General features: G+C 36.9%; 1 protein-coding gene across 1 annotated transcript; it reads right to left on the reverse strand.

Annotated features, from left to right (window-relative positions):
* Positions 1 to 1,842: 1,842 nt before the first annotated feature.
* On the reverse strand, positions 1,843 to 3,821 carry LOC113108763 (C-X-C chemokine receptor type 4-B-like). Its single transcript, XM_026272056.1, has 2 exons — positions 3,713 to 3,821; positions 1,843 to 3,425 (listed from the first exon to the last, which is right to left on the reverse strand). The coding sequence occupies exons 1-2, from the start codon at positions 3,734 to 3,736 to the stop codon at positions 2,379 to 2,381; spliced, it is 1,071 nt and encodes a 356-aa protein (XP_026127841.1). The 5' UTR covers positions 3,737 to 3,821; the 3' UTR covers positions 1,843 to 2,378.
* Positions 3,822 to 16,560: the final 12,739 nt, after the last annotated feature.

Raw genomic sequence — 16,560 nt, forward strand, 5'->3', positions numbered from 1 at the left:
CTTACATACTGTATATAGTGTATGTTTATATTTTTTTCTCAGTAGGATTGCTTCATATAGCCTAACCAGGGTCACTGTATAATTAATGAGGCAATAAATAACCTCAGAACTCTCTTGCTCTTGAGTTCCAGACCACCATTTCGGTTTGTTCTGTTCAGTTGTGTTATAGGGCTATAAAGTCTTTCAAGAGCTACTGGTCACAGGAGGTCCTGATACAGGAAACTGCCTTCCTGATTCTTCAGCCAAAACAATGTAAACGTAATAATAAACTAATGGCAAGAGTAGGAAATACAGTCTGATAAACCTTCTGTGTAATAAAGCTCCCTTTATAGCTTTATTTACACATCTAAATAAACAGGTCAAGCACATTTCTGGCCATTTTTGAGAAGCAGCTGGCTTAAATTCATTACTTTCTAAATATAGTACGCTATCATACCTTGTGTTCTTTTGTTCTGACATAATTATTATTAAAGACATTAATTATTAAAGGCATGAACTATCAAAGGGGCTGTGATTTGAGTGTTTGGATGAACTTAACATCTGTTTTTGACCTGTGATGTGCATGGCTAAGGTTTGTCTAAGATCCGGGATTTGATAATATAGGGTTTTCCCAGCAGATTTCCAGAAGCTCCCTTTTGGTTCGTCTCTTTTCAAATGGCAGTTTAGAGATGGGAGAGATGGTCCAGCTGAGCTCAATGGAGTGTTAATGGTGTGACGTGGCTTTTGAGAACAGCTCTTATGCTAATGACAGAACCACTCCAGAACATTTCCAAATGAACAAAATGCAGCACCGAATGCTCTATTTTTACTGGCTTCTTACTGTGAGAGCAGACACTGAAAAATAACCATAAACCTTAAATTCTGATGCAGAGTACTTCACACCTCATTGGCCTCTTTAGAAATGGTAATTTTAGCCCACTGTGTTAAACATGAGTTAAGCCATTACAATATAAACCTTGTGAATATCTAGGTTCTGCCAGTGTGGTTTAAAGTTTCTTCAGGACTGATGACTTGCTTCTGTTACATGGTGATTATTCATCAAGCAATAGACCACAACTTGATGACTGAAATCTTTGCATTGCAAACAGAGGTTAAAAAGTGCAAGTCTTAGAGTATCAACAGTAAAATAAAGAATATTTGTCATATATATATATATATATATATATATATATATATATATATATATATATATATATATATACACATGACAAATATTCTTTATTTTACTGTTGATACATATATACAATTAAAAATGTAAATTACTGATTCATAGTTGCAATTTTTGTTATATTGATTTGAATCTATGCTGTTTTAAATCTAAGTTAGTGTTTTTTTTTCCAATTTAGGAAATGGCTGTATTGAATTCATGAGAATAATTAGGGTTTTGTCAATACTCATTAAAATGTTTCTAAAATGTTTTTCTCCTATACCAGTATAAGACATTACATTTGTATTCTATTGTGTAGATTTTATTATTTCAAACTTGACATCTTCAAACTACCTTATTAACTTCTTTTGCTTGTTATCTGATACAACAACAAAAATCCCAATGGACGGCCAATTCTGTCCCTTTGTAGGTTGATGGGTGTCTTGTATCAGCAGTTGCTTAAACCGCTAAAGAACACAGATGTTCTTAAAATTACAGACCCTCTCCCAGCCATTCTGTTCAGTGGGAGATCAGGTGGAGCTTTTGTTTTGGTAACTTGACAGACCTTCACTCCACTTCAGCTCTGCCCCACCCCCACTGACAGATTTGGGTGGAGGGGTGTGTGTGTGTGTGTGTGTGTGTGAGTGAGTGAGAGTATGGCCACTGGAGAGAAGTAATGACACTGTCAGACCTCATTAAAATTGGTGATTTTTAGGTTTTATTATGAAATGGAAGTAAAAATGTGACAATTGTGACATGATTAAATTACAACCCCTTTTTACACTTTTTTTTTTTTACAGTGTGAGCTACCATTTCAATAAATATAAAAACACTTATGGGGAAATAGGAAACGCTAAGTGCGCGCGCACACACACACAAAACAAATGACAAACAATGAACTATGTACAAATAATTTACACTACACATTCTTAATCAGACAAAAGACCATGCAACAGTTTGCTAACATTTCCTGATAAGAACTTCTGCAAGTATACAGACTTTGTCAAGGCTCTGCCTTTAGGTACTAAAATAAAAAAAGGACATTTAAAAACATTTAAAAAATATATATACATTTTAGTAGTTGAATAAAAAGTGTTAAAAAATGTTCATCAACACAACAAGTTTACAATATACAAAAAGTGTAGTAAAGTCCTTTAAAAAAAAAAAAAAAAAAAAAAAAAAATCAAAGCTTAATCATCCACGTAGGAAAGTTTTATGTACAAAGCATCCATTAACTGGACAGGACACTAGATGACTCCGACTCAGTAGATACTGATGATATAGGACCTCTTTTCTTGGTCAGCATCTTGTGACTTGATCTACTGCTGATGCTCAGAGCCTTACGGGCAGATTTACTGAATCTGACTCCCAGGAAAGCATAAAGGATGGGGTTGAGACAGCAGTGGAAATACGCAAGCGCCTCGGTAAAGAAGATCCATTTCTCCAGACCCTGCTCCAGGAAACAGCTGTGAGATATGACATTCAACATCACCAGAGTGTCCACCAGGATGCCGGCACAGTAAGGCAACCAGCAGATGAAAAAGCAGAGGATGAGGATGACCGTTGTTTTCAGCGCCTTCCTCTTCAGGGCCTGACCTTTGGAGTTCTTGGACAGTTTTGAGATGATGATGCAGTAACAGGTCAGAATGATCAGACCAGGCAGCAAAAAGCCAACGATGATGTGCTGGAAACGGAAAACGGCTTTCCACACTATGTTTGCTTGCTGTGGGAAGGTGAGCTCGCAGAATTTTTTTAAGCCCTTATTGTGGACTTTGGCGAACACCAGATCGGGGACAGTGAGTAGGGTCGCTGGGAGCCAAACTCCAAGGTAGATCACCTTTTCTGCGAGCAACCTCCTAAACTGCAGGCTGTTTGTGGCACGGACAACTGCCAGGTACCTATCCAGGCTGATGAAAGCCAGAATCAGCACGCTGCTGTACAGGTTCAGAGTGTAGATCATATTGACAGTGACGCACAGGAATTCCCCAAAAAGCCATCCGCTAGCCGCATCCACAGCCCAAAAGGGTAACATGAGGACAAACAGGAGGTCGGCGATGGAGAGATGCAACCTGTATTTATCTGTCATGTTCTTTGTCTTCTTTTGGAAGCCCATCACAAGCACAACAAGTCCATTGCCAATGATTCCCAGGACGAATATAATCCCATATACAATAGGAAGAAAGATCTTCTGGAAGTCATTGCTGACTTTAAGGTCACAGAATTCGTCATAGTCAAAGTCTCCAGATCCGGAGTCTGAGCTGTTATCTAAAATGATGTGCTGCAGAAAATAACAGTAAATTGATTAATTTCTTATAAATTATATGTTAAAGTTCACAAAGTGACATCAAACAATGTAAATTACAAATACATGTTAAAAACAACAAAACAGTAACTTGTTTTTAAAAACTTCTAAAATATTTTAAAACCTAAATGGTAAAACGTGACACCAAAAGTGCAGGTTCCAAGATATGATCAACTTAAAACAGACTGAGCCTCATTCATTTTAAAGTATTTAATCAAACATCAGACTACATTGCGATTTACATTTGTCCTAAATCCACTTACATCGTAAAAGTCCAGGTTGTCCATGTTGTTCAAACAGATAACGTATAAACCACATAAAAAAGTCTCCACACACTTCAGTCAACGGAGCATCACCTCAAGCAGCTTTTAAACAAGCCACCGTCAAACCGTACACGCCCCCTTTTTTATTCAACGGGCGGGGCCATGAGGTAGGCGTGGCTCAACAGGGTAGCGCTCTCGGCGCTGTATTATGATAAACACTGCCTCCAATGGTTATTGACATTAACTTTATATTATGTATCACTCGTGCCTGTTACAAAAATAGTTTGTACACAGACTTTTTGCTTCAATGGCACTGCTTGTATTACAAATCCAGATAGATAGATAGATAGATAGATAGATAGATAGATAGATAGATAGATAGATAGATAGATAGATAGATAGATAGATAGATAGATAGATAGATAGATAGATAGATAGATAGATAAAACTTATTTTGATGTTGTTTTATTTATTTGCTAGGCAGCTTCAAGGGGGATAATGAGCAGTCAGCAGGTCCTTATGGCAAATTAATTCCCTTAGGGACAATACCAGCCACTCTGATTTGTGCAAAGGTTTTGATCATCTATCACAGTTTATTTTGTGTTAAAGGAAAAGTTCACAAAAAAAAAAAAAATGCTAAAAAATAAATAAATAATAAACTCACCATCATAGATGCAGATGAGTTATTTTCTTAATCAAAACAGATTTGGAGAAATTCAGCATAATGTCACGTCATGGATCCTCAGCAGTGAATGGGTGCCATCAGAATGAGAATCCAAACATCACACTAATCCACACGACTCTAGTCCATCTTTTAACATTTTATAAAGTAAAAATCTGTGTGCCTGTCAGAAACTAATCCATCAAGTCATTTTCAATTCAAACAATCACTTCTGACAAAAACAGTCCAAAATAATGCTTCCTTCAGTAAAAAATACAATCCCCTGTTATTCTCTTACATTAAAATATTTACTTAGAATATCTGTTTTGGATTACAATGATGAAGAAACAAGTTCATATACATCTTGCATGTTCTGAGAGTTAATACATTTTCAACAAATTTTCATTTTTGGGTGAACTATTCCTATAAAGACCAGCTCACTATATATAGTGAAGTGAAAAGTGAGTGCAGTAAGTGCAGTGACATGTGCAGTGACAGTGACATATGGTGACCCATACTCAGAATTCGTGCTCTACATTTAACCCATCCAAAGTGCACACAAACAGCAGTGAACACACACAAACAATGAACACACACACGGAGCAGTGGGCAGCCATATTTATGCTGCGGTGCCCGGGGAGCAGTTGGGGGTTCGGTGCCTTGCTCAAGGGCACCTCAGTTGTGGTAATGCCAGCCCAAAATTCGAACCCACTTTAGGAGTCAAACTCTCTAACCACTAGGCCACAACTTCCCCCACTTCCATTACATATTTATTTAATCAGATCAACTGAAGCTAACTTTCCCACCACCTAAAACTTCCTCCCAGACACCCAATCAAGTTTTGTTTATAATCACAATGTGTTTCTTGGGTGAAGAACAGTGTGGAGGCCGTTCCTTGTGGTGGCTTTAGGCTTTGTAGTGTGATTTACTAGATGACAGGTCTCCTCTGGTCCTCCTTGCAATTTGTTTCGTGCAGAACTCTGATTGTTGAAGGAACCGTGAGTGATGAAAGCAGAAGGTCACGCAGTCACTTCTATCATATGCCTAGACTAACATTTCATGACAGATCCAAACTCTCTGTGACTCTACTAAATCTCACCTATGACAGAATTGCGCTTCTTTGAAACATGAGACTATTTAAGTAATTTATTCGTTTCATTTTTGAGCAACATCTTTGCCATCTAGTGTTTGTTGTTATGTCTGTCCTCTCGTTAGGTCGATCCCTATCGGTGCTCTTAGAATGAGAGCCCTGTGGACCGCACAGATGGAATTCCTCCATCTATGTGTTAATGTGAAACATCAACAGCATGAGCCTCTGGTGAGTAATGGATACGGAATGAAGGTGACGCAGGAAAAAAATAAGTAGATTTAAAAGTGTTCACTGACAGATGAAGACATGAGAGAATTTGTATGCACTTTTTCCTAAGGATCATGTAACTGTGTCCAATAACAGCAAACACTTGATCCTACAAAAATTACAGTTCAGACACTTAAAGGTCTAGAGCTTATAATATAAATCACTCAGCAACTGTAAGTATTTCTATACCTATAGATTATTATTTCTGTATTTTATGTCATAATAGACCAGAATGGCAAAGCTAGTTGCAGCTGCACATCACATAATGCTTATTAACTAGTAAATGGAAAATTATGGAAATGTTAAGACATAAAATATTTAAGCTTCTCCGCTATTTCTAGGCCGATAATCTGATAAATGTGCAACATTTTAATGCTATGATTTTCAGTTAAAACTGCATTAATTTAGAAAAAAATGCAAACTGTATGGATTTTAATAAGTGGATTCACTCAAACTCCACCGCTGAAAGTTAAAACAGGTTTTGACAGGCCTTTCCAGGCTGAATTATTAACTTGGCAATACCTCCATGGTTTGTTTTCTTTCAATTATATGAGTGAGGGTCAGGTCAGGAGGATGTGTTTCGCTAACCAGAGCTAGAATCCCCCCTGTGAAATATAAGATACCCTGTCCTGAGAGCACTAAACACAGTCTGTCTGTGTACACCGCCTGTACCCACAACACAAAGGACCCGTGTGCTGTTTAGAATTCAAATAAAAAGTGTGAAGAGCGGCAAGGGAGCTAAGAAGCAGGGAATGAGCATGGAAATAAGGTAAAAGAATGCAGCAGAGATAAAGAACGAAATGTGTAAAGCCTCCAGAGAGTAAACAATGCTTGTTTTGCAGCCACAACTCATTCATGGCCGTCAGCAAGCTTGCAAAGAATCACATTCATAATAATATGAGGGCTGAAGGATCAGCTTTGGTTCATAAGATAGTGCTTTTTGGAAAATATGCAGCCATACATAATTAATCATAAAATTCAGAGCTAGGGGGTTTCCAGCTTTTACGACCCAGCTGTTTGCGTGGAGACTGTTGAGATTTTTGTGCTTTGATCTGACACTAAAAACCCCAAGGAGGTTGAATTGTTGTTTTTTTTCATCCTGATTTGCTTTTTTAAAAAGTCTAATTTACAGGTAAATATATCGCATGATTACAGTCCAGAAATTATTCACTTCCATTACAAAAAAAAAAAAAAAACTAAACTAAACAAAAACACAGATAATGATCCTCTTTAGTTATTTCAATGGAAAAAATAGCTATGTTTTAATTATATAAATTTTATTTAACTAGTTTTATATGCAAAATAGAATCTAAACATCTCTTAAAGCTAATTTTAAAGATCAAGGGTTATCAGGTTTATATATATATATATATATATATATATATATATATATATATATATATATATATATATATATATATATATATATATATATATATATATATATATATATATATATATGCCCTTAGTTGGAACATCATTTAGATCAAAATAGCTGAAGGCTTTTTTGTGAGCTGGAAAACATACATATTTTACTCATGGTTCTGCTTTGGGATATTTATTAATGTCCATGCATGTTGGATGACTGTTGCCTAATTAATTCCAGCATCTTTGTGGTTGTGTTCTGCATATTTTTCCCCCACCTCCCTTCAAAAAGAGCAGTGAAATATAACCAGGGCAATTACATGTTAAGATTTGTCCATTCATGTTCTATAGCGCAGAATATTTTTCATCTTTTGTGACTAAATGATAGTGTCACTCACATATCATAAAGCATACCTTCTTAGTTTAGGTGTGTCAGAGAAACAATCCAGTTCTTGTGCGTTCATGACATTGAAACTTTGATATTCAGTAGGTTTAAAAACACAACCACAGTTTGAAGCCTGTAGCATATCACAGAAATGTAAGGAAATGTCTTAAAGGACTGTTTAAAGTAAGTCTTATGATTGAACAATGGAAATTTTTAAGGACAAAGGTTCGCCTTATCTACGAAAGGCACCTTTTTACGCTTCCTACTTGGGTGTGGGGCAGACTTATTGACTTTCTGAAAGCTCTTCCTCTTATAGCATTAGGTCATGGCTTTGAGCTTTGAAATTAGAGGAGTGGGCCATTTATTCACAGGAGAATTTGTTGGACAGGCCTTAGATTTGCCTTCATCAAGTTTGGAATCCAGTTCAAGAACTGCTATTCAGATGAACACGCTTTGCAATCAGAAACGTTGACTTTTCATTTTGCCGATTTGCTGCATATTGTTTACCCCGTAACCACGTAAAACAGGCAGTCACATGTTGTACCATGAGCACTGTGTGGGTGCCTGAGGTGTTACAACAGGAAGCACTACAGTTTGCATATTAAAAAAAGAAACTTTGCCCACGCGTCCTGACACGACTTCACTTCGAAAACGAAGGGGTAATGAAAAAGGAAAGAATAGGTTGGGTGAAATGAAATTTTAAATGCTGACACTTCCCCTGGGGTGTTGCTTGAAATTTATATTCATTATTGGCTCATAGCCCAAAACAAACCACAACAGCATCTCACAGGCCTTTCTTGGATGAGATGAAGTCTGAAGGGAAGGGTGTTTGCTGTTTCTCCATGATAAGTTCCTACCTTCCTTCACTAACGACTAAATTGTGGTTTAGTGTGCAATACTGAAAGTGAACAATGGTAGACGAGTGTTAGTATGTCACATCGGATTACAAAACAGCCAAATCCTTTTTCCTAGTTTGGGCATGATAGCAAAATATAGTGTTATCGCTGCTATTTATTTGTAATGCTTGGTGAATGTCTCTTAATGGTTAACTTTACATGCAATCCTTTGGTAAATAGACCTCATAGGTGCAGCTTCCCTTTGTCTGTTATTCTATCAGTGGGAAATTCACTCCATAACAACTGACTGACTTACCAGCTGTTTTAATTACAGAGCTACCTGTGTCTGACCTTCCAATAGAGCCTATTGTGTGCATTCAGCAAAGCACTATGACTATCTGTGACAGAAGGGTTGAGGGGCAGCCACTCCTTTTGCCCCCTTTCAAGTGTCCCTAGCTCTAAATCCGCCCATATGGCCAGAGTGGCTTAAGTAGAAGAGAAAGGGCACATCAGACACATGGCCTGTTCAATTCTGCTTCACTTGACTCAGATAAGAGGGATGGTGCACCAGATGACAACTCATAAGACCACATGAGAAGGTGAACAGAAGAGTCTTAAGCAGGCTGCTAATGAGCGTTCAGTGCACCCACAATGCAATTCATAGTAGTTTATTATTTATTAGGTGACTGATGTGTGAATAGTCCCCTTTCAAGTTAGATTTGAGGTAAAGTCAGTCAAGATATAGAGCAAAAACATCAGTGCTGATACTTCAAGAAAACAAACAAACACGATCAAAAAAAGTCCCTTCATTTTCTTCTACTTATGTAAGATATTGATATTCAAAAAAAAATTCAAAAGATGCCAGGAGAAGTTAAGGTAACTTAAGGTACTCGGACTTCTATTAAAATTATTAATCACAAAAATTTTTACTAAAATACTAAATATTTAAACATACTTAATACTGCATTTCTTAAATATTTTGTACAATTATAAACCAGAATAGTCCTAAAATATAAAATATAACCCATATGACCAACATGAACACCATAGCATCAAGAATATTAGTGCTGCATCCGAGCTCTGATGTGCAGATATCTCTTAAACACCAGACTGAAACAAAGCACTCATAACCAGCACAGTCATATAACGGCACACTTTGTCTTCACCAAGATCTGGTTTCTTGCCTGAAAGCAAGCCTGAAAGACGAGACCGGAGCAATGGCCTGCAGCAAGCTGAAAACAAATGGTTATTTTTCTGTGCTTCATGGCTGGAGGTGAAAGAGAGAGAAAGATGAAAAACAAGCACCTGTTAACATGACTTGTTTTTGTTCCTCAATTTCATAGGCTGTAAGCTATAATAATGGGCCACAGCGAATGTCTTGCCATAATTATAGGCTTCTCAACTGTCTGAACTTCAAATTCTGACGCCTGACTGCTGTGCGATGCCAAGTACTTACAGATACTTATATTTAAGTCCATATTTTTGCAAAGTTTAATTTACTTTTCATTGGGGAGCACATGCACACACCTTTTTTGCTTAGTGTTGACTTTTATTTGCAATGCACACTATAGAAATGATTCAGTATTCCCCACAGGGTTCATTAAATGTTTGTCATGTCAACAGATAATACTGTCTTGTTATTTGTATGTTTAAAGTACGTCAAAGTCTGAAACTGAAAGGAGATTCCCATGAGGCTTTGGGTTGTAAGAAAAGCAAACAGAGGACATCCTTTCCCCCGGCTAAAGTTTCCGCCTCCTAGCTTTTTTCAGTGGACAGACAGGGAATATAACTCCCAGCATTAAGGGATTTGTATGTAACCACTTCTTAGTTTATTTTGTATTACATTTCACACCACAAATTCCCTCTTTTCCTGTCACGGCTTGTTAATTCTGAGATGTCTTCACTGATAAAAGACCGTGAAACAGAGAGGATTGCTGTGAAATAGCCAAAATATAATCCTGATATAACCATTGTGTGTTTACTTCGCATTTAACAGCATCAATTAAGGCTCAAACCTCTCGAAGACGGGCATGACAAAAAGTGGGGGATCTTGAAAGCATTAAACATTTGAACTGTTTTCAGTAAGCACAAAAGTTAAATTACAAGTTAGTCAGCTTGTCTATTGTCACATTTGGCAGAAATCACAAAGATATATTGAACAACATGTCCACATTTTGTTTAAAAGGCCATTTGGGTTGTGCAATACGAACCTCAAAAGGGAGTAGCATATTTCATGTCTTTAAAACTAGACAGATATTGGGTGCTGAATATTCCTCATAATGTCACATTCTTCTGTTCTGACTCACTCATAGCAATGTGTTTAGAATTGTGCTTGAATTGCATACAACTGTATAAGCACATATTGTTCACAGCCAAAGTCACTTCACAAGACGCAGACAATTTGACAAGGCAAATCTTGTTCAGACCTCTTACTTACAGCTCAGGAAAGTGCTCTTCACTCTCACTTCAAATCAAATCAATGTCTGATCAATCATGGGCCCTGAGCCTTCAGGGTGGCAGTGGGGATCAATCTGCCATTTTTCAGGGTATCCACGGACTGCTTATATCTGGCCACGGCTGAGGCCTGTCTAATTGAATTAGCAGGGCCATGTCCCTAGGGTGATTTCCATCTGGTTTTATATGTAACTGACAAGAAGAAGTGACTTGAAGATACATCAACAGATGCAGCTGGTAGTCCAGGAGGGAACTAAACTCTGTATAGGATGCAGAGTGAGATATTATTTTGCTTCATTTCCTTGGCATGGTTTCATAATGTGTTTTGAATATATTATTATTATTATTATTATTATTTAAACCTGCAGAAATAACATGTCTAATTGTACATTCTGCCTGTTGTTTCCTAACAGATGTTCTGTTATTGAGAACTAAAAGCATTTCTTGTGCTAACATTTCTTTGGCATCCATGGCTGATGTTTATTAAATCAATGTTATCATATTTCCAGGTGATGACTACACCTGTGCTTTCGGCTCATTACTCAGACTGAATCACCTATTACTGTCCTCAGTGTCAGACACCAGAAATTATTGCTCAACCAACTTCAGAGTGCTTTGTCTTTGCACTCAGACACCCATATCCTATTTCCTTGCTTTTTACTTTGCAGAAGATGGATTAGTGTTAGCGGTCCTGAGGCCAAATCACTTATTTCACATTTATCAGGGAAGCCTAAAACACTGAATCATAAAATCATTCAAAATAGGTCTGTTATACAAATCATACTTTTGATGTGCCTGTGCCTTTGTTATAGCATACAGCTTTATGACATGCAGCAGGTGTGTAGCATTTTGTCTCACCTTGTCAGCCATTAGGCTACTAATAGTTGCTTATACTTAGGGTTTGTTCTCAATATGGCTTTAATTTAAAGGCACAGTTCACACAAAAAGAACATTCAGTTATAATTTACTCACTTTCAAGTTGTTCCAAACCTGTATGGGTTTCTTTCTTTTGTTGAAGATAATAGAAGATATTTTGAAGAATGTTGGTAACCAAACAGTTTACGGTAGCCATTCACTTCCATAGCATTTTTTATACTGTGGAATTTCAATGCCTATCAACTGCTTTGGTTCTAAGAAACTCATATATGGATACATGATTAAAGAGTTTTCATTTTGAGTGAACTATCCCTTGAAAATATCTTTAATTAAGATGATTATTGCAGAAAACAAGAATTAATATGTAAACAATCCAATTTATATGACCTATATTTATTTACAGAAATATATTGTCATCATACCTTAAACTCATTTTGTCTGTTTGATGAAGGCTGCTCAGTGAGAAGCTGGGGGGCAGTGAACACTACGTAGGACTTGAGATTATAAAACCGTCTCTGACTTCTTTATTCAATGACATAAGCAAATGCCAAGAACACTCTAGAAAGCAGGTGTTCTAAAATCACTTACATTAAGAAGTATTTGAGCATAAATGCCTGAACACCTTCCAGCAGAGCTGTTTTTACCAGTGCCATTTAGTCTGAAAAAAACATGCAATAACAAATGAGGCCGTCTGCTGATGTCTGCGGGGTAATTAGCTCTCCCTTTCACTGCCCACCAAACTTCTGCCATTCAACATGTTACTTCAAACACAATGTTCTAGTGGCTGAACTCTTGGTGAACCTGGCCTGTGTTCTGCTGATGGCTGCTGCTTCTCATGTTGTTCAAACCTCAGAGATACTTCCCCTGTCTAGTTATCTCCCCCAACCTACCACTACAGCCTGTTTATGCATGATAACATTAAATTAAATCAATAGCCCAGGACATTGATGAGTCACTGTCACACTTCTCATCTACGCATTTCCCTGTTTTGCACACTGGTTGCGTGAGAACAAGTGTTAAAAACAAGAAGTTGACTTGTTTGTTTCCTTTTCTTAACATGCAGTGATGTCACTGACAAGCTGGAATTCACACTGGTCCACTTTCCACTAGAAAGGGTCTTATTTTAGAACGTTCTTGCTCTGTGGTCTGTCATGCGGACAGGGTTGTGTGAACTCACCTCTGTGTCACCTGTAACGAGAGAGGGGCTTATTCATGATCAAGAAAACCACTTTAAAGCATGACTTCATGATCTATGACATTTCAACCAACCGATAGAGAGTAAAACTAAAGTGGTGGCAGAGGCACGCCAGGCTATATATTGATCGTGTTAAACTCGTATTCATTCCGAGACATGAATAAATAATAACACCCCCTCACTTATGGGTGCCAGGGTTTTTCTTCTTTTTTTTTTTTGAGGTGGCACAGGTGGATGTCCGGTTCACTTTAGAGCTCGAAATTTAGAGCTCAAATTTTTTTCCACAGTTAAAATATATATTATATATAAGAAATAATGTTTCCGGAGATTGCATTCAAAATCCACTCGTCTCAAAAATATATGGAGGCACGCTTGTCTTCCTGACATCTATTAGAGGGGCAGATGGCCTCTTCTCTTGTATTGTTGGGGGGTTGGAGGATAGGAGGTGTGAAGTGTGGTCTGCTCTGAGTGAATAGCTACAGCTCAGGCTTGAAGGAGCCACACACAAAGGCAAGCACCCAGAGATTAGTGACATGACACGGCCATTCTGAAAGCACACAAGCGGAGCACGGAGATTGTGCTTTGTTGCTGTGGAAAATGGCAAAGTGACACATCTGGAGCCGAACTGCATTCAGCTCAGGGTTTCAAGGCTTCCCACCGGGCTTCTTTCCACCATTATCTGCTCAATGGGTGGAAAGTCAGTGGCCACTTTCCTAAAATAAAGTATAAAGTAAGGTCTGAAACTCTTAGAAAGTATTTTTTCCACTTTTCCAATAAAATGGTCAGTACACGGTGGTGTTTAACCTTCAGAAATATCATGTGTTTTATTTGCTTATTTATTTATTTGTTTATTTGCATGTCATGTCTGTTTTATTTTCAATGAAGTTTGAAACCCTGCTACCAGAATTTGGGACAAGACTGGGTTGTGTAATTTTTTTTTCAAATATTGTCCTACAAAAACCATTGTGTACATTTTATTAATTTTTTTATGCACACATGCATATATGTATGCATTTTTATATACTGACAAAAAATTGTGTAGAAACATATTTACAGAATTACAGAGAAATTACTCAAATACTCCAATAATACTTGTTTTATACAACTTCAGTGTTATTTGCAACTTCTTGTTTAATTTATTTAAGTATTTTTTTTTACTGTGTAGATATGCATGTTGAAGAAAAATACACCAGAATGAGTGAGACGGTTGATAATTTAACCTAAAGTTATTACTCTGTAGGGGCTATTATCTAGGGCAAACTGTTCACTCTAAAAACGATGGTTGTTTTTTTCCAACCCAAATGCTGGGTTGAGACCGTTGGGACTTTGGTTTGTTTTAACCCAAGTTTGGGTTGAAAATAGGTCTCGATTTTAACCCAGCGGCATTGGGTTGGGAACGCGGACGTGAAGGAGAGCACGCACGTCACGTTAAGATCGTACGTCTCCAGTGCGAGCAGCCGCCATTTTCTCACCGTGAAAGAAGCGAGAAGTGATTGAAACATAATGGTAAGTAAAGATTCAAAATGTAAAGTTATTGATTATTGTTTACCCGTTTGTATGAAAGGCAGAAACAAAGGAGCTTTTTGAATAAGTACTTTTAATATAACGTCCATGAATGTCTTATTTAGTAACATAAGATTTTACGTTTTATTTTCAACCCAGAGTGTTTATTTATAGTTATGGCTAAATGTATATTTTCCACAAATAAACAAAATATTTTTTACACTTACACTTTTTTTATTTATTTTAATTGTTTTGTTTTTTTCTTACCATAATTTGGGTAACAGTGTTGAATGGTTGAGCTTGACAGGTGCAGTCAAGACTGGTTGTCAAAATTATAATGTTGTATGATTTTAATTGTTTGATTTGGATTCTGTTGAGAATTTGCAACGTAATCATGTCCAGCAATTAAAGTCTACTAAAATCAACTCTATTAACAGAAGAAAAAAAAAAAAACAAGCTGTGTTTGTGGGTGAAAAGGTTTGAGATAGAGACCAAAACTTTGTTCCGTGTTTGCAGTCTCTGCTGTTGAAACTGGTGTATCTAATCTGATTTATGTTTGTGGTAAACAGACTGTTCTGTTTTAAATGTCTTTACGTCAGGTTCTCTGATTAACCATCTTCACCAAGCACAACAAATACAAGAACAAAGATCATATCACATATGCTGTTCCCACAAACTCATCATGGAGAATGAAAAGGTGACATGGGTTTACACTCTTCTCATATGTCAACAGATTTTAGCATGGCATGGTTGAGAAGTTAATTATGTAACATCTTGCTCCTGTTTGTTATAGCTGTGCTTCGAGGGCAGGGTCACATCTTCATTACAGCACTCCAGGGCAGAACAGAGTTCAGAAGTCATGGCACTTTAGTCATAAATCTCCCAATCTGCTTAGTGCTGTCAGTATTAATGCAACTCATTGGCTAACAAAGACAGAGCAGGGTTTGCTTCTTTTTTTTTTCTGATTCACTTCGCAAAATTTGTTCATTCCTAAAAGCATCACTGAATTTTACCAAAATAAACACATTAAAAACACATATGCACAGACAGAAAACAATATGTGCACTGCCATCTGTGAAAGAAAGCTGATTATGATGTTCATTTTATTATGTTGGTTAAATTCACATTGATTGCATAGTTGTCGGTTCAACCAACTTTTTCTTATTTTATTTTATTTTTATCAAAACTTATACCCGATAATAAAAATTATAGTAAATGCTTTCAGTCATATATAAATATCCCTCATGTTATATTAGGACTGACTTTATAAAAAATAATAATAATAAATAAATAAAAAATATATTTAAAGTCTCAGAAACCACAAATGCTGTATATGTAAATAATTCCAAGTCATTTATAATGTACAAAATATATTTTTATTTTTAATTATTTGATAGACAGAATAACATGGGGAAGAATAATAATAAGAATTAATAATTTCTAAAATAAAACGTGAAATGAATGATTCTGAAAGGTTGTGGATAAACCTTTTTTGTTAAGTATGCTTTTAAGTTATTACAATGACCTTGGGGTCTCCCAGACCCCAAACAGAGAACAAGGGTTAAGTAGTAACCTCATCTGACAGTGACCCTGTCAAGATTTATATTCAATATAAACCATTATAGTAAACAGTCACCAGGTGGCACTCCGTACACCTTAATTCAAGATCTTGTCTTTATTCTTTTGATTGAACCTAAATCAAAGCTTATGTCTAGCGACATTCAGATTTCACATTTAATCTGTGATCACTCTGTTGAGTGCTATTAGAGATGGCATATATCCGTGCTTTAATCAAAGTTTGATGAATAACAGTGTTTCATGCGAGGAATGATCTCTTTTTTCTTTTTCTTCCTTTAAGCACCTGTGTTCTCTCTCCCCTGGGTGTTCAGATGTTCTGGGGGTGTCGAATTTCATATCCAGCTTTTCTTATACTGCAAGCACTGCAGGACTGTACCAATGTAAAGCTTTACTTACTTAGAAGATATGTCAGTATTTGCTATTGACTTAAAACTGAAATTGCAGATCGAAAGCAACTTTTCAGGATTTAAAATTAGATTGTTGATTGGTGTAAATCTGTTCTTCCAAGACTTTAGTTAGGGAAGGCTGGGTTTTGGGGAAGAATCAACCTGCTGCATAGGGCCGGCCTCATCTCCCTCTCTTCCACGCCCACTTCTCTTCCAGTCAAGGCTAACACACTTTCTCCAGTTTCCCTCTGA

Source organism: Carassius auratus, chromosome 9 (assembly GCF_003368295.1).
Source record: "Carassius auratus strain Wakin chromosome 9, ASM336829v1, whole genome shotgun sequence".
Lineage (NCBI taxonomy): Eukaryota > Metazoa > Chordata > Actinopteri > Cypriniformes > Cyprinidae > Carassius > Carassius auratus.